The sequence below is a fragment of the Opisthorchis viverrini genome (genome assembly GCF_000715545.1).
Source record: "Opisthorchis viverrini unplaced genomic scaffold opera_v5_159, whole genome shotgun sequence".
In the NCBI taxonomy this organism is placed as follows: Eukaryota; Metazoa; Platyhelminthes; class Trematoda; order Opisthorchiida; family Opisthorchiidae; genus Opisthorchis; species Opisthorchis viverrini.
The window spans coordinates 455,665-473,835 of record NW_008751816.1 but is presented as its reverse complement, the minus strand read 5'-3'; the positions used below and the strand labels follow the sequence as shown (position 1 = coordinate 473,835).

Sequence of the window (18,171 nt, the reverse complement as noted above, 5' to 3'; positions counted from 1 at the left end):
CGTAAATCTCCATACAACTTGCTTAATCTTTTGACCCAAAAGCCCTATTAGTAGCCAGTATTCTCTAAAATAAGATATGACTCGCAGACTGGTATACCTTGTCACTACCTTATGATCAAAGGGCTCCATAGCCGTGGGGATAAACCGCATTATCCGAAGTGACCCCGATGTCTTTAGGCTTCCTCATCAGACAGCTGAATCCAGATTTTTATTCACGATAACTATGAGTGTTTCCCCAAAAGAATAAGCCTGATAACACCTGAATGTTCTACAATGTTAACTCTCTGGCACGGATAGCCCTGTGGTCAATAACTTCACTGCAGAAGCTTTCTGTTAACGTGCTCTCCTGCATAGCTTCAGCCGATTATTTCAACATTTTAGGAAGGGATATCTGCTATGTTGCGTTAGCTGAGGACATAAAAGTATGGTTTGTGCCTTCTGTGGGTGATCACAAAAGGTACTTTCCAACCTAAGCAGCCAATCTGCACCTCGTTACTGTAATGCAGGTGACAGTTGAACACAAGCGAACACAAACGGAAATGAAACCACAGCAGAGCAGTTAGTCATAATCAAGTTCGAACAAGTCGAGATTTGGTTGGATTCAGACTGACCGAAATTACTCTCTAATAAATAATGATTGCCTACATCGGTGCTCACCTGAGTCAGAACACTAAAGATCGATAAACCACTATGATTCTACCAACGGATTTTGGGGAAATTTCGCTTCCGTGTGTGTAAGTGACACATGTGTAAGTAACACATGTATTCTACAGACAAACTGACGAACAGACGCGCGGACAAATGAACTGAATCAGCTGAATGTATTGGGTAATCAGTCAGGAACACAGACGACTGTCGTGATGACCTTGACTGAGGCACGGGCAGCTGGCTTCTGCTAAATCAAGGGTGACCGACCAGTGGGGCACGTGCAAGCTGTGTTGATGTTAGATTTGTGTCAAACCATGTGACCGATGTTTGTCGTTGGTCAGGCTATCCAAGTTGGCCGGAGACGAGGCTTTGGTTATGCTGTGACATTGTTGGATCGTCAAGGTGCGTCAAGTACAGTTGACGCTGAAGTTTCTTTCTATGATGCAGTTCAACTAAACTGCAGTTGAGACTTTTTGTTCGGTTGTCTAGATGATCCGGTGGAAGTTCATAACTGCCAGTCTACAATGTCGGTTTCATCATAAAAATAGTGTCACTCTCAACCTGGAAGGTAGTCTCGCTGTACGAAGTCATTTCACATCTGTCTACTCGTCCATCTGCATTGGTGCCTCTGGTCACACAGTCGGTAGCACGGGTCCGAGAATGCCATCCAGGGTGGCTCAAAGCAGACCAGGCGAGAAATGTCTCGGGAGCAACTATAGCTCAACTGATGGGATAGAGTTTGTCCTAAAATTAATACACGAAGTTTTGCAGAATAGGTTTAATCCGCTAGTCAATGTGTTGTGCACCGTCACTTCACGTAACTTTGTTCGCTGCACATACTGCATTTAGCCTGATCTAAAAGTGTAGTCATGAAAACTCCACGAAACGACATTCCCAGCTTGGTCATATGGCTCTCACGAAGCATCTGTTCAGTCATGTCATCTATTTTGCAAACCAGTAGTGATTTAAAACTAACCGCTTATTCAACTTCAAATTGTACCTCACAAGTCCTTGCAGACATTTAGCTCCAAGAAAAAATCCAGCTGGCTCCTGAAGGTACGAAAGATATAAATTCACCGAGCTTTCGCTTTTTCTTCCATCAGAATCTGGTGATCTCGTGAGTTCCAGGCAAGACGTCTTTGCCTTCAGGTGTGAAACGGCCAACGAGAATGACATCGACCTTTAAATGACGCCAACTTTGGTCATGGTCACACTTACCTTCAACTTCAGTTGAATTCATTTTGCATCGTATTTCTTCATATTTCCTAAATCTCTCGAAGTGATCTCTTATAGTGAAGGGCTTCACATTATTTTCTTTTGGCACAGTCGGTTATTTCTGTGGAAAAATGTGATTACCACGGGTCATGGGAGACTGCGAAATTTACTGAACATTATTCACTGACCAAACTTTGTATGAAGGTTTGTACTACCCAAGAAATACTCTTCTTATGACCTCTCAGTAAGTTGGTCAACTGAGAGACTCATTTGCACCACTACATTGGGATGGGACAAACCCAGATCCATTTCATAGACTGCTGCACGCCTCCGCATTGCAGCAGATGCTGTATTGTTCCCGGGAAGTCCGCTCGTTTCAGTCGAAAAATCGATTTGGGTTCCAGCTGAAAAATGTTCGCTTCACCTTCCGTTGTATTACGAAGTTAGATAGTGAGAAGATGGAAATGGAGAGCATTTATTGGTTAGCAAGAATCAGTGACTTATTTCCGGCGCGGAATGTGAAGAATCAGTGACTTATTTCCGGCTGCGGAATGTGTACATGTAAATAGTTTATGCGGAACCATATTTGACACTCCAGCTGAGTCAGTGATTCCAGCGTAAGCTTGAATGATCAGGATCGGAGGGAAAACGAGGGGTGTCATTTGGTCAAAGCAGGATCGTACCACACTGAGCACTAGTACAGCATCAGAAATCGGGATAACGTTCATGAATGTGTCCTCGGATAAAGACAGCATCGCAGGCATCTGTTAAAAGACTTTGTTCCAGTTTCAGAAAACAGTACGGCTCTACCCTATGAGCACTTTGTAGCAAAATTTCTCGTAGTACGGGACTTGTAGCTTTTAGTAAGACTGATGTCCGTTGCTTTTTCTGGTATAGTCCAAACCCGAGGATTTGCGTCCCACCCACTTTGTTCAGCTAAGTCATCACATCAGTGAAACCACGCCAACAGAATAAGGTGTTAGCTTTGTTGCAGGCCGTTTATATTCTATATTTTCTTTTATTTCCGACTGTGTTGCTTCTGACACTGCATTTTCTTGCTTTTGGCCTGAAGGTAAACCGATCTTTGACCTTGGCAATATGAGCTAAGTTCAGTACGACCACTTGGTAAATTCATCTTGACTGAGTGTGCACTTTGAATAGGTCTACTGTTTCTTATCTACTTGAGTCGTATGCTAATCAATTTGGAATCAGCGGGTCGTATGCTATCCAATTTGGAGTCAGCAACATTGTATGAAAGCCGGAATTCATGATTTGGGATTTGTACCACTCCATCATAAACAGCCTTTAGGAAGATTCGACTTTGGGGGTTCCTTAATTAACGCAAACTGAACCACCTGATTGCAGGAGATAATCAACAAGGATAGTTTTGATGACAAAGGCAGTTTATTGTGGACCTTAAAATGACTGGATATACGGAAATACAGCGAACGAAGAATGTTTAGAACATTCAAGACAGTCTGGCCAAGTCAGTCTACCCACAGAGTCTCAGACTCCTTCCAGGCCAAAAAAAAACAGTAATAGTTGATTGCTGGTATCCAAGGTGTTGCTCAAACACTTGATGTAGCATAAAGGAGTGGTGAGTGCATTTCCACATCAGGTCAAAGCTCCACTTGATGCCCTTGGACTTGCATCTCACATGCCGAAGTTGGGCCTCGCAACATAGGGGGAGCCATTGGATGTTTTCCGAAAGGAGCTGGACCTATGCGTCTATGGTTGAAGCGGTCGCTTCAGGTACATTTTGAGCGTGATTACCGAGTTGTCCCAATCATCTGGACATACTTTATTATTCCCAGGTATGCACAAACAGCAAAGTTAAGAAAGAAAGCAAAGAAAGCTTATTATCACGGAGAGGCTTGATGTTTAATCTCCTTTCGGTGGGTACGCGAAATTTTTACACGGCTGCACGTTTGCAAGCATATTCAACTTCCAAGCGAATGACCATCGGGAAAGCTCACATTCCGTAATGGCTTTAACACATGGTTTCTTTTGTTTCCTGCCGTGATGACGAGACGTTTGCTAATCAGTTGCAAAATTTGGCGTGCATATCGACTACCACGTGATCAACAGCCTATGAATGCGTCCGACATATTTTTGGCGTTTTCGCCAAGCAAATGACATGTACAGATCAGTTAATGTTAACTGGTCACACAATGCTAGCGTGCCAGTTTCGCGTGGATTTTGCCCATCGTAGTTGCTACCCTATGATACATGTGATGTACGAAGGACACAGTGGTTTGCCGCTGTCGACTCAGCTTTTCAGGAGTCTAGTCTGGACCGGACGAGATCAAGAGAGATCTTGTTCTAATCGTTTCTCGACTTGCTCGGTTGTCTCGAGCAATAGAATAGCAAATTCAAGACAACACTGAACACGAAAAATGCCACTCATACGACAGCATGCTTTATACAAGTGGACTTAACATTCAGCATTCCAACGCTGCGAACTTACGGAGGTTAACATTTAATTAGAAGGTGAAAATTTTCATCGCAAATCCCTGACGCGTTAACTTGCTGTTGATAGATGCGTCGGGAACATACTTTCTCTTTGAGGCCAAGTGAACAAATTGGAAAGGGATATAGTCATTAAAGTGGTAAGAAGGATGCTTTTCTATCTGGCTGACTATCAGGCTAGTAAGTGTGAGGAAAAGAGATCTTGAGCGGTGGTCGTACCGACAGAGTTAGAAAAAATGACTTTGGAACATGTACCATGTAAGCCAGAAAACCAGTGTTGATTCCCGACGGGGTCTCGTAACGTGCTAGTTGTACAGATGAATGAGTTCACAACAGTTGTGAAAAGCAAACAGGAGTCGGAAAAGATACTCTCATTAGCAAATCAGCTTAATTTTACCGAATTCATCTGAATCCCTTGTTTACGTTGACGAGGTGAAAATGGAAATGAGAGTATCCGAAGAATTCCGTTCAACCCGAGGTCAGAGTAGAACACGTTGTTGATTGACTGGAAACTGGAGGACCGCACCTACTGGATGAGCTCAAAAAAGGGGAAACCGGAAGTGTGCTGTCAGAGTTTTAATCAAACTTGTAAAAAATGTGCTTCGTTGAGCTAGTCGAAACAGTCTAACAAGGCTTCTGAGTGCCACTGTGGATGAACCGGAGCTTGGGCGTAGAACAGCAGAGGACGCATGCAGGCTAAATGATGGAGTGAAACTTCGAGTACAGACAGAATATAATTCAAATAGAGAAAATAATGTTTTATTTGGTTCATTGGTTTGTTATCCAAGTGTGGAATCAGCGAAAGCGACAGCGTCTTAACTCGCCTACGTGTCAACAGTTTGTGACAATCATTCAGCGGAATACCAAAAACGAATGAGTAGTGGCGCAACAAACTTTGGCGTCCGATTTCTACATTTGTTTCATCAACTGTATGAAGACAACTGTGAAAACTGTTTGTTATTTTCGTTAGCCCAGTTACCCATTAGTCTCCGACTCTTGAAATCCTTATCGGTGACTTCAACTGAACCTAGTTCAGTCGTTCGCCTCCGCATCACACAATGTGCATTGGTCAGGTAGGTAAGCTAAATAGAGTCACTTTTAATGTACGCCATCACTACCGCGGCTTTTGTGCTATCCAGCTATTAATTTGTGTTTGTGTTCCAAATGAATGCTCATTCTTTTTGTTGTATGTTGGCTGTTGTTACGTGATTAAAAAAAGTTCGCCCAAGCTCTGTTAGTCAATAGACGATGAATACGTATGATTGCGGAACGTTTGTGTGTCGCTATATTCGGGGCGTAAATTTCCTCGTTCGGATCTGAAATGTCCGCAGTCAGAAATGTCAGGAGCAAAATCCCAAAAGTAGTACAGGCCCGAAAATTCTTGAGGCGGCGATTACAAGCAACTCGATATCTCTCTGGACATGCCAAATTGCCACACACAAAGGCGTCCTTGATAGATTGTAAGTCCCTGTGGTCAGGAGAAAAGCCGAGACTGAGACAGCTGTGACAAACTTGGCCTCCCTGCGAGATTCTCATTTGTGGCTGGCGTGAGACGCTGTTGTAATGACACTCTGATGCACTGAATCGTTGTACAGTCTAAACGCATCGGTGAGGCATGAACAAAATCATTCGTTCAGACGTGAAAATTCAGGTGAATCTAGCATGTTCTGATGGAGTACTGGTAATACGCTCGTTTCGCAGTCAGCTGTAAGGAGTTCCAACCCCGGCACGGGCAATGGTATGCACCAATGATGAGCTCAAATAAGAGGGAAGTTTGGGTGTATTGCTTACCAGTGTGGTGTGTATTCACCAGAATAATTGCTCCAGGACAGGAGGTGGACTGTGAGACGTGAGTAGTTTGAATGCAATTTCCGCAAATCCCTCAGCCATCTACAACTAACTAAAAGGCCGTTAACAGCTGAACGAACCAAAAACTGCGGTACTGTAGTTTGATGACAGTCCCAGAGGACCAATTACCGGATCATGGGGGTGAGCCGGTAGGATGAAACTTTTGACAAACATGAGCGCAGTTCATTGTAGATTTTTTTATGTTGGTTGTCCGGGGTTAGTTGCAGTTTAGCCGAGTCAAATGGCCAGAATATCAGGACTGGACATACTTTGAACCGATTGACTATGTACGTTTGTGCTCGCGCCCCGGCAAACAAACGACGCAGTTATCATCAGTCAGCTGGAAAGTGGTTGGAACCCAGTAATAAGTCTACTAATTGTTTTCCAAAGTTTTCCGAAGATGGCTTGATCTGTGTGTTTGAAGCTGTGTAACTGACGTTAGCGACGGTGTCTGCAATGGCGCATTCGTAAGACAACCTTTATTGAGCTTGCTAGTTCGTGATCTAATGTTGAATCGAACAAAGCGTACAACAGCGTCTAGTGGAGAACAAGGTTAGCGAGATATGCGAACTTCACTGATCGAGAAGTTTGTTGTATATGTTACCTTGTGCACATCTTGTTGCTGCTCTGTTCAGTTGAACGCACGGAAGATGAACTAACGCCGAATACCGTGGAAAAAACCCTTGGGACAGAGAACCGGGATAGAAAATACCTTAAGTATAAAAGATGGTCCAGTAATCGAAGGCCTTGTCGACACTTTTAACTGAGCTAAATGGTAGGGATAAGTGCCATTCCAAGAAAGATCAATAAGACAGACAGTATACTTTCGAAGGCTCTCTAGCAGAGACTCCATTGTCCTGTTTTTGAATCGCTACTACCAAACTGTGACTATCAGTTGGGAATTTCGAAGATCGGATCCTTCTTTTCGGAGGGCAACCCATCGAAGTGGTGACCACTGGGGTTGCAGAAGCCGGAGTTTTCGAGCAAATTGGTTAATCCAAATCGTATTTATGAATGTCCAGTCTTTTCCGGCTGCCTTAAACCATCTGAAGTCAAAGTGCCCTTGCTTTTATCTGATTCTCTCTTGAGCACAGTAACGCTTGCACAGCGTTCGAATGTGTCAATGCTGACAAATTTATCCGACTGCGCTACTCGCTTAACTTCAGTTGACACTGACCCAGCTCTGGACAATTAACACTGCATCCAACTCTTCAAGGTCAGTCGAATAACAAACTGATTTCAACGGAGCTGGACCAGATTTGCAGCTTTAGCCTGACCGATCCGCGTACACACAGGAAGCACCCGACCTCCCTGACTCCACCCCACCTCAACCTGATTTGCACCAATTGTCTGACACGGAATAACATCAGCTTGTGGTGCCCCAGGCACCGCACATGATCCTTCGGCGACGATCGACAGTATTCAACACATCCGGTTCAAAACAATGGCCATTGCCGTAGGTCCATTCATCCTAACCCCGTTTAGTCACAAGCCTCACTTGCCTGGCCTTCTACCTGTCCACCCGCCAGGATGCACGCAGGCTCGCATGCGTGTGCGTGAGTACACACACGCAGGCTCGCATGCGTGTGCGTGAGTACGTGTAAGCACATATACCGGCATTTGGATCTTCACTTACAGATTTAGGATGCTGGTAGTTTCCAGGTTAACGTTACCAACTGTTTGGCATAGTCGACTTCGAATGAGGGCGCACAACACACTCAGGCCTTCCTGTGCCTTAGACGTACAGAAAAGCACAAAGTGGCACATGAACAGCGCGGACAAGCTGGCAACCTGGAGTAGCAACCGCCACTTTTTGCTAAAGGTGGTGAGAGTATTGGTTGCGGCGACAGGGGTACAGCTGTTGGCCCTCAGGACCAACTGTAATTTAGACGTGTGTGTGGCATAGGCATTTGATTCGGAGAAATCTTAAGCCAATTAACTAAAACCATGTGCCTTCATACTTGTCACAAAATGGCGAACTTATCTGTCTGCCTTGAAGTCTTGCAACAGTGACATGAGAACCAACGTCCATGATTACACAAGAGGCTGTACCGAGTTTAGGCTACGTCCGTAATGCGATATTATTTACAGCTATGATATTCACTAGATGATGAAAGATGGCTTAGTTATGAGAAACGTCCGATGTCTTTCAGATCCGCGCTGTGTATTTTATCAAATGACAATCCAGACGAAGTATCTGTTCAGCTCTGGTTTGCATCTCTCGTTAACACAACCTTATATAGCAAACCGGGTGTTCAGCTCCAATCCTCTCCTTGAGGTGACCAGTTCACCATTGGGACGGAGTTTAGGATCTAAAAACCCGTGGTCTAAACGGTGGATAAGCCCTTAGATTTAAGTCAACTTTATATTTACTCTCAAAAGATGATACCATAAATGAACCTTCGTAACTTAGTTGTCCTTTCAGGGAGAGGCCATCGTGGTGAAACCAGGTTTCTGGCCTCTGCTTAAACATGGGGAATTCCATTCAGAAGGCAGCGTATAAGATTTAACACCAGTGGAGCAGTTTGAACGCAACTTGCATAAAAATCATGCGTGCTTTCATAAATTTTTCTTTCAAATGGAATTTTTGGAAGTAATTTGACAGAATTTGTCTCTGTGTGTAACTATAGTGTAGCCTGCAATGAATATCATCATTCTCTAAACATAGTTTTCAGTTGCTGCTTCAGACTGAAGAACTTTGACTGTTAGGAGGCTTACATAATGTCTGATAGCGCCACTCGTGTTTTCCCGTTTTTAGATCTTTTCTGTCAGGATGACTTCAGCGGATCGCGAATTCATATCCAAACTCACTTAGCACAAGCGACGATTGGTAATCACCTTAGTGACGGTGATGCCAGTCTCCTGTATAATCTAACAAAAATCACCACTAAACAGTTTGCACTCCATAATAGACAGCTCCAGGTACTCACATTTGCAGGCCACCATTAACGAGAGATCCAGATAGAGTCAGCTGGGTCTCCTATCACAACCAAACTAGTATGCAAATGAGATTATTTGCGAAATTCTGTCCAGTGAAAGTTCAAGTAGAACGTAGGGCTGACTAAATGGAAACTCGGAGACATTACCTAATTGAAGGAACCAAATAGGAAGGGCGAAACCGGTCGTGTGATGAAACTTTTTCAGAAACCTTATTGATAGTGTGTTAATTTTAGATAGTTACAGATTCCCGTCGCCAATATATTGTAACACCAGACTTGAGCTGTTTGCGGGCAGAAGGAAGATGCATCATATGGTTTGAGTTTTATCTTGTTCTCAGTTACTTTATCACCGGTGCCTTCATAGCATAGTCTTAGATGGCGGACTGCAGCAGATCTGCGGCCAAACGGAGTGCGGGTCAGTATTTTGTAGCATCTCGGATTTACCAGGAACAGTAAATAAGGTATACCAGGTTAATTTGTTTGGGACATTATTGCAGGCATCAAACCACCAATTTCTGCAAAGTATTGCGTATCCTTCAAGGCACACACTCGTGGCGATTGTAGGGAAATCAGGCTAAAGCACGGTATCGCTGAGTGAAATTCACTTATTGCTCTTCAAATGCACCTAGACACAGTATAGGACTTTGTACGTGGCCTTCTTCCAGTCAAATTGTCTGTCTTCTGATGTATGGGGGTTAGATGACTGAGTGGTTAGAGCTCGAATTTACTGACCGGAATGTCCGTGGTTCAAGCCCGACCTCAGCCTCTGCACTTCTGCTGTCTGTGCTTGGGCTTCCTTCGGGTGGCATGGCTGCTAGGCACTGAAAGGGATTACAAATGAAGGATTATCTATTTATCTTCTGATGCTGAGCCTGTTTTTTGGTGCGGTTCACTGGGGATGTTTGATCACCCCCCACCGATGGCGTCATTCCCCTAAAGGATGTCCACATGTTTTTATTTCATCGCTGTGGGAAAATGTGGTCATCCTGACCCTGATCGTCTGCTCCGAGATCAAGCAACCCTTTTCATCAATTCCCCTTCCTTTTTCACTTTTTAATACAGTGTTTCATATTTTTACGGCATTTATGTGTCACTGTTTATTGCCCACTTATTCCTGCCAATGGTAATTCCATCTCTTACAGCATACAAGATATCGCCCTGCAAATCGGCAAACGGTCCATAGATGTTAAGTACTAAACAACTCTTAAAAAATGACTCTAAGGTTTAAAGCAGTCATCCAGAGGGAAATGCGTCAGCAACAGCGAACTCCCAGTAGCCTTGGAAGTGTAAAATTAGGCCAAACAGCACACCAAAGTTCATGATTTGACCTCGAGTTGTTCAGAAGACATCGATGTGTCTGTCGGCTTATGTCTCTAACGTTGGAGGTCCAAAGTTGTTACGCTTCTGTTGGACCCTGTGGTCTTTTGTTGCATTTTCTCATAAGTCATGGGGTTTATTGTTCTTTTTAGGGTAAAACGCTAGACTGGAATACAAAAAGCCCTTCCTAAATAAGCAGATGCGGCTTCTCCAAAGACAGGAAATCTCAAAAAATATGAAAATATGTGTTTGCTGAGTTTTAGGATGTGTACTCATTTGAAGTCACCACATTGGTAGCCAGACGCAAAGACGATAGAGAAACAAATTCAAGCTGACCACTTTCCCGTATAGCTGATGACCAGTTTAGACAGCGCTGCGACTTTCTAATGCTCTGTTGTTTGGCTGTCACAGGAGACGACTAAATCTCTCGTTTGTGATATTCCTCGACTGATTGTGCTGCACAAAGGCCACGTCTTGTTTCAGCTGGTACAGTATTTGAGATATCCCATTATAGTTGTTCAATGAACAGACTTTGACACGGGTGGTCGATTGGATAGGATAGTGCACTACCATTTGGACAACCCGGACTCGCACTTCACATGGGCAACCTTAAATGGGACCCAGCTGACCAAACAAAGTTATCCTAGCTAACGAGTAGTAAAGCAACCAGTCCGTTAATCAGTCATTCAGTCAACTTATAAACTCAACCATCGGATTTCTCACCTACCTATCTATCCATCTATCTATCTATCTACCAACTTACCTACGTCTTCCTGTCTGCTTTTCTCTCTCTCCTCCTCTCTCTCTCTGTCCCTCCATCCTTCTCTTTCTCTCTCCACCTTTCCGTCTCTTCCAGGTCACCACATGACGTGGCTGCTTCTTAAGCGTGGTCGCATTGCCAAAATGACGAACATGAAGTTTACTTCTTCCCAAATCATAAGTTTTCTGCTGCTTACTTTCACGTGGTCTCAGCAGATCTGGGGCTAATGTACGAATCCACATATGGACTTGTGCGTGACCCCGCTGACACACCTTAGTTTCTAAATCACTTGCGGTTGCACTGAACCAAACATATGTAGAAGCGTTATTTGCTACCCGCGAACCAACACGTCCGACATCATGCCAACACCGATACTGTCACTGGGATAGTCAGCTGGAATCTGGCAGTTTGATCGGTGACTCCCTGATATCACGGGTAGTTTACGGCTTATATCAATGGAGCCAGTGTTGGAGCGACTGTTACCCAGTTCTTGCCACTGTGTTTATGCGTCAGCAGCCATTATTTGAAGAAATTCGTTTATCTTCATCAAGAAGTCAGAAACATGAAACCCTTTTAGTACCACCGTACTGCAAATAAATGGGGATAATCGTTTGACCAGATTTTCCTATCGGAATACCTTCGAAACAAACCGAGGGATTTACGAAAAAGCTACGCGTCACTTACCTTAACTCGGTGATGATTGTTTTTGAGTAAGGTATTCTTTATAGTTGAGGGGTTATCTAGGGTCCTTTGAACTTCAACGCCACTGTTCCGACTGTTTACCGGACTGTCTCGTAACAACGCACGTTTGACAAGATGGTTAACACCTTAAGGTTTGTCAGCATAGCTTATGTAAACACATCGTTAAGCATATTGCTGATCAGCTTGCGAACAAGCAAGTCACCATAAATATTGTTTGTCAGTGCAAGAGTAAACAAAGTCACTCACTTCGATGATCAGTGTCCTACCACCCTGTCAGTTCCTCTTTGACGGCATCATCTTCTGGAAGATCAAATTGGCTAAGCCAGTGTCACTTGGGAATTTAGTTGTTTATTTATGAATAACATTAGTTCCGGTTGGCGGAAATGCTCCCCTATTGAAGGGTTCTCGTTCTTTGTGGTAGGTTTTGTTCCCAGAAAGGATGGTAAAGCCTGGAAATGGTTTCCAGTTAGTGAGAGGACCACTTTTTGAACAATCCGTGTGACACGTTTAGCTGTGTGTGTGTGGGGGGGGACCTCCTAAGAGAGTTACCAACTTTTTTGAAAAGTTTGGTGATCATTAGTAGATTTATTATTGGGCAGCGTTTCGCTCTTGACACAAAAGCTTCGTCAGGCCAAGTGACTAGTTTACGAAATTGGTCGGGATTTAGGGCACAAAGTGACCCAAGTCAAGCTTAATCGGTGTTAGGTGTCGGCCAATGGATTTTGTGTGTTCAAGTGGGTCACCAAGTATTGAGCCGAGGGGGAAACCTACATGGATTTGTGTTCAACTTAGAGTCTAGTTCTTCCGGTCCGGCTCACGTAATGATGCGTCTTGTAAACCATGCCTACATGATTCTGTCAACAAAAGTTATTCGTGGAATCGAAGATTAAAGAATACATGACTGTTCAAAGGTTTTAGTAGAGTATAACTCATTTGGCAAAATCGTAGAATCGATCGGAATAGCTTACTGGATGACTGCAGAACTCAGCTCTGGGACACGTTCTTGGATGAGAGTTCCATCCGGCCAAGTAAGTTGCCAGAATAATCGGACAGCAAATCAAAGAGATTCCGGTAGACTAAATTACCATTGAATATGGGTCAAAAGTTCTTGTCGGTTAACTTTGCAAGAGGGCTATCAGTCTGAGTTAGCTGCCCTAAATAGTTGTTAATTCCATGAGTGGTTCAGCAAACCTATTCGACTACTAAGTTAGGTCGTGTCTGTCTTCATCTATCCATTTGTAATCACACCGTGTGGTTGGCAAAGCATGCTTAGTTCTACTTCAGGATTATAGAGAGCTTTTACCGAACCGAAAGCTATGTACGAATTTCAGTCCTGCTAATCAATTTCCAAGGCTAAAACTAAGATCATGGTTACTTTGCCCGCAGACTTCGTTGGACAGGGTTAAGATGGTCGTCGCACTTCACAATTGGTTGCGTACTAAATATCGGCATTATTCCTCTTAGATCAAAGTCCCAGGGGCTGAATTAACTGCCAAGTGGAACCGGTCACAGTTATTTCCTCATGATGGCTTCTTTCGAGTGACCTCGGACGGGCTGTAACAGTGTTTCTCTTCATCTATGGAATAGCGTGAAGTTTCTATGACAGTAGACGTTCCATGACAGACCGAATGGCATCGTACACAGGAGATTCAGCTGAGTTCCAGATGGGACCCCTGGATAACAACCAAATCGCGCAGTGTAGTACATCTGAGAGATAAGGATGTTCGGCGAACGCGTTTTCACCTTACAGGTGGTGTCTAAGGGTCAGTTTCTTGAAAAAAGCTATTTGGTCTGTCTGGTGCAGCACCGTGACTAATAGCTCGAGTTAGGGTGCATAGTAGGGATTTGAGGGTTGAAGAACCGAACCAGTAGAAGCCATCTCAATGTGGAATTCAGTGCATTTCTCGAGCAGTCAGAAGCAAGAAAAGTGATTCTGAGCAGCAGAGCGATTCGGTAATGTTTACGTCATCACGGATTAGTGCAAATGAGAAGAATAAGGGGGGGGGGACAAAAGTGCTCGACGATGTTTTTCAAAAGGTACTGTGGGCAGTGACCCACTGAAAGCTCCAATTCGAAGGGGTACGCACGTTCAGCAGAGCACAAAGCTCACCCTTCTGTTTCGCTATTCACGGAGGGGAGTGCTACAGAGAGAAGAAACGTCTTCAGGTTGGTCCACACAAATTTGAATATTAGGGGCTGGTTTAAACGGACATCGCAGTCAGTGATTAGGGACAGATTTTGAAGAACAGTGTAGTAATTCAAACCAGCATAGACTCCCCAGCTGGTCACGAAGAACCAAGGATCGTTGGAAATCCTCCTAGAAAAGGAAGGGCTGTTTACACGAAAGTGCACCACTAGTAAATATGGGGGGTATTGTCACGGACGGCCAGGAAGTATAGGGATAGAACGTGAGAGAAACTTGCGGTTGGTTTTCTGAAATATGCAGAACAACGAAGTAGACTGGAGAGGTAAATGCAATAATTTGATAGCATACAACTAAGAAGATAGCAAACAGTGATAATTAATCAGATCATTATGAAGGAGAATAGGAGGCGATTTCAGCGAAGGTGGAAATAAGTGTCTGTCCGTGGTTGATTTGTAGCCTGTTTGTTAATACTACCGGAGATGTGAGGGCATGAAAGTAGCTGGATAGCAAAATTGCACCAGTGTTTTCCGCATCCATCTGTTAGAGGAATTGTCAGAACGGGCAGAAGCCAACCACTTAAACTACTTCCCTAATTTATGAGCAGCTTCCACACAACCCGCTCTACTGGAGTAATGGAGGCAACAGGAGTGCAATGCGTCCTAGCTACGCTCCCTGCAGCATTACGCCTACCAGCCAGATGAGGAGTTCATCTCCGCATTTGCTACTTACCTGAAAGAAAACGGATCAGGATCACGGCCGCAGCACAAGCTGAGAAATCATTTATCGAGAAGTTTATCTCTTCGGAGGAACGCAAGCACAAGGAACTCTCCGGTGCACCAAGTAAGCGAGCAGCGGCGAGCTAAGGCAAATCAGGAGGAAGTTATGGCAAATAGCAGAAACAAAATTGCCACTCGAGGAACCAGCCGAAATGTGCGCTTGAGTCCGCAGAAACTTCAATGATGAGGGGCTGTGGAGCATAGTCGAATTCAAGGTATGTAACTCTTTTACTCGGTTTTGCTCTATTGACCGGTTCACAGGTCTTCCCTCGCTCCAACTGCTACTGACCCGGAAAGTGCGAGAACTATACAAAAGTTGTTGAACTGAGCATATGTAACCTTGAAGAACGGAGTTTATAAAAAATTTCAAAATTTCATTCTTTTTCAAAGCGAGTGAGACTATTTGGAAACTTACGTTTGTCTTTCCTTGGCTAGGTTTGGAGACGCAGGAAAGTACTTGATGGGGTGCACGCCAAGCCTTCAATTTGCTTTGTTTTCCCCACCTAACTTTAGTGTCAATTTCACAAACCTGAATTGCACGGGTACATCAGCAGGAGTGATGAACATCTGATACCCAAATTTTAGAGACGTACCTGGAGGGTCGAACTTACCAATTTAGATGCCTACAACCCACACTGTCCAAGAAATCAGAAGAGGCAAGAAAGAAGACCAACCAAAATGCGATGGAAATGGGATGGTAGATGGGACTACCGGACCCATTATTACGGTGATCAAGACGATTTACGCCTCAACAGGCTTGTAACTGTAGATATAAGAGCTTCCGTAACTTTTTTTACTTTAGGAGTGATGCAAAACTAATGTAAAAAATTTCCTTCCGTTCTTAATCCATCAGCATCAGTTGGACCGAAAGTTCACATGTCTGGATAGCGACGGATGGAAGCCTAAGCTCTTCCGATAGGTCTCCAATGTAGAGTAAAAATTCACGACAGCCACTGACAAAACGAATATAGCGAACAAATATAGTGTTGCTCCAACCACGGTAAGTCCGAAATATCGCACAAAGAATGGTGGAATAAGATATTACAATCCGATGTTTCGGGTGCCGCGGGCAAACTTCCTCGAAAATTTCCATAGTATAGACCGTGTGGCACTCAACCCGTTCAATAAGAACCGAGCCAAGTTTTGCTGGGAGTCCTAATGGCTCAAAGAACGTAAGAGTAGTAGACAGGCTAGTCGTGTTGCAGAAAATATTGACAGAGTTCAGAAACCGAATTGGTGGGGTGAATTCAATTGTAGCCGAGGAGAACAAGTCACGGAGGCAGTTTGTAGCATTGCCCTTTAACTAAACTAGACCGGGTCATGTAATTCTGTCAAGCTCCCAGGTAAACCTAGTTCGGCTTCCTTGGAAGGAATTTTTCGCATGGGTTGCGGATTGAATCATGAGCAGAGAATTGTTGCAGCTTTTTAGGTATTCTAGCTAGTGGATGCTTTTGGTAACTGTGCTTGTTTTGGGCTGAGAGCTCCTTTGGTTTCAGGCCTATACCTCGAAGTGGTTGCATCATGAACGGGGAAAGTAAGATGGTATTTCTGGAACGTGCCGTATTTCTGTCTGCGTAGAACTTCACTGCATGGTCCCGAAAATATTTGAATTTTTAAAATGCATGTCCCAGTCAACAACACGTAAGAATCGCATGTTGTTTGAGCTTATTGACCACCGAGGATCACCACGTTCATTAACGGAGTGACTTTCAACTGATTCGTTTACGTTGGGCCAATTATTTTCAAATATACTGCACTGTATGTTGTGCATCGTCGGATATCCAAAGTTGGTGAGCAATTTTATGAATAACCGATTCGTCTGAAAACATCTATTCGGCTAGTCAAGGTACGTTTTGATGATAACATTTCCATTGTTTTTGAAAAATTTTGTTGAGCTTACTTTGCCGTCAGCATTGTGCCGCAAGGATGCCTGAAACCCTCGGTTGACCGCAGGACACAGACCACTGGGTTTAGCCGTGAATCAGAATTCGCCAATGTTGCGCCGACTTTCAGTTAGTAGTGAATTGTGTCGGATAAACGTGCTACCAGACAAAGTCTCCATTATCTGGACCCGGACGGTACCGAGTCACGCGTAGACTGTTGGTCCGGGACGAATCAAAACAAATTTGCATCCGAAATTTACAGTACTGTGAAGGGGACGTGTTAAATGCATTGATACAAAGCTGGAGTTTGTCTGTTTGTCCCTGCGCACCTCGTGCGCTACGATTTACTGGTATGTTTGCATAACATTTATTCATTTTCCTCATGCCTCCAAAGTTTAGCTTATAAAAGAAGCGAAAAAACAAAGCCAGGAAATACTTGGCATACTTTAGCGTATGGTGGCAGCGGGAACACTGTTTCATATGAACAGGATTGGATTCTTCCGGAACCTAAGATAGGAGTTAACTCCAGCAAACTGTTATAAACGTTAACCATGTTTAAACTTTCATTGATATAATAAATAAATCGAGTGAACTGGACAACTGGCGACTCCTATAAGACACTAAAGTGGGACCGTTCCAACGAAATTTTGTACTGTGCATAGGCTGATTTCCTTACTGATACTATATTGAATAACCCGGGACACATCTATTAGCGATTGTGCTCACATATGCTTTGAACAATTTTTCAACTGTTACGCAATGTCGTAACGGAAATCTGGCGTCCGGTGTTGCTGAAAAAATGGATTTGCTACTGTCTCCTTTCACTGGATGGCAATAAAAACAGCCCTCAAGTGGAAGGTGTGCAGGTCGAACAAACTCTCCCGTGCGATGGTATACATAAAAACCAACAAATGGAGTTGTGCTTACCGTGGCCGGGGGAAAAGAATAACAAAAGAACCATGCTGCTACAACAACAGCTCGGTGCCAAGCTGCCATGTCACTCAAAGAAGGAAGGACTACTGTAATACTACCAAATTGCCCAAGTCTAGGCAAGAGCAACTGGAATGCCATGCTTGGATTTAAAACACGAACCTTCGCTCCCCAACCACTGAGCTATCTCAAGCTCAGTGATCCAGTGACCGAAGACGAATCAGCAGGAGAAAACAAGTAGAACGATCAGATATTTATATTAAGAACATGAGGGGTTAGAGTTAACTTTTCCAGTTGAAAAATCAAAATTGGTCTTCAACAGCTTTCGAGTCGTTGGTAGAAAGATCCGCCGGGTAGAACTAAGGGTCAGAATTTCTTTTTTCCACCGATGTTGTGTGGACCATGAAGATAAGCTCAGGATGGAAACATGAGAATTAAGAATAAACGTCTGGATAGAATTTCTTATTCTAACATTCTTAATAGAACGTGTTAGATCTAAGTAAGTTGAAAACATTTCATTTCACATGTATATCGGCTT

At 43.8% G+C, this 18,171-nt stretch overlaps 1 protein-coding gene across 1 annotated transcript in view; it reads right to left on the bottom strand.

The window, feature by feature from the left end:
* T265_07136 (hypothetical protein) overlaps positions 1–18,171 on the bottom strand; it is a gene marked incomplete at both ends in the record, with an annotated part of 74,434 nt that overhangs the window by 4,134 nt on the left and 52,129 nt on the right. The window contains 2 exons of the mRNA XM_009172580.1: positions 11,200–11,413; positions 14,774–14,903. Of these exons, the coding sequence (XP_009170844.1) occupies positions 11,200–11,413; positions 14,774–14,903 (344 nt within the window). The remainder of the gene's footprint in view (positions 1–11,199; positions 11,414–14,773; positions 14,904–18,171) is intronic.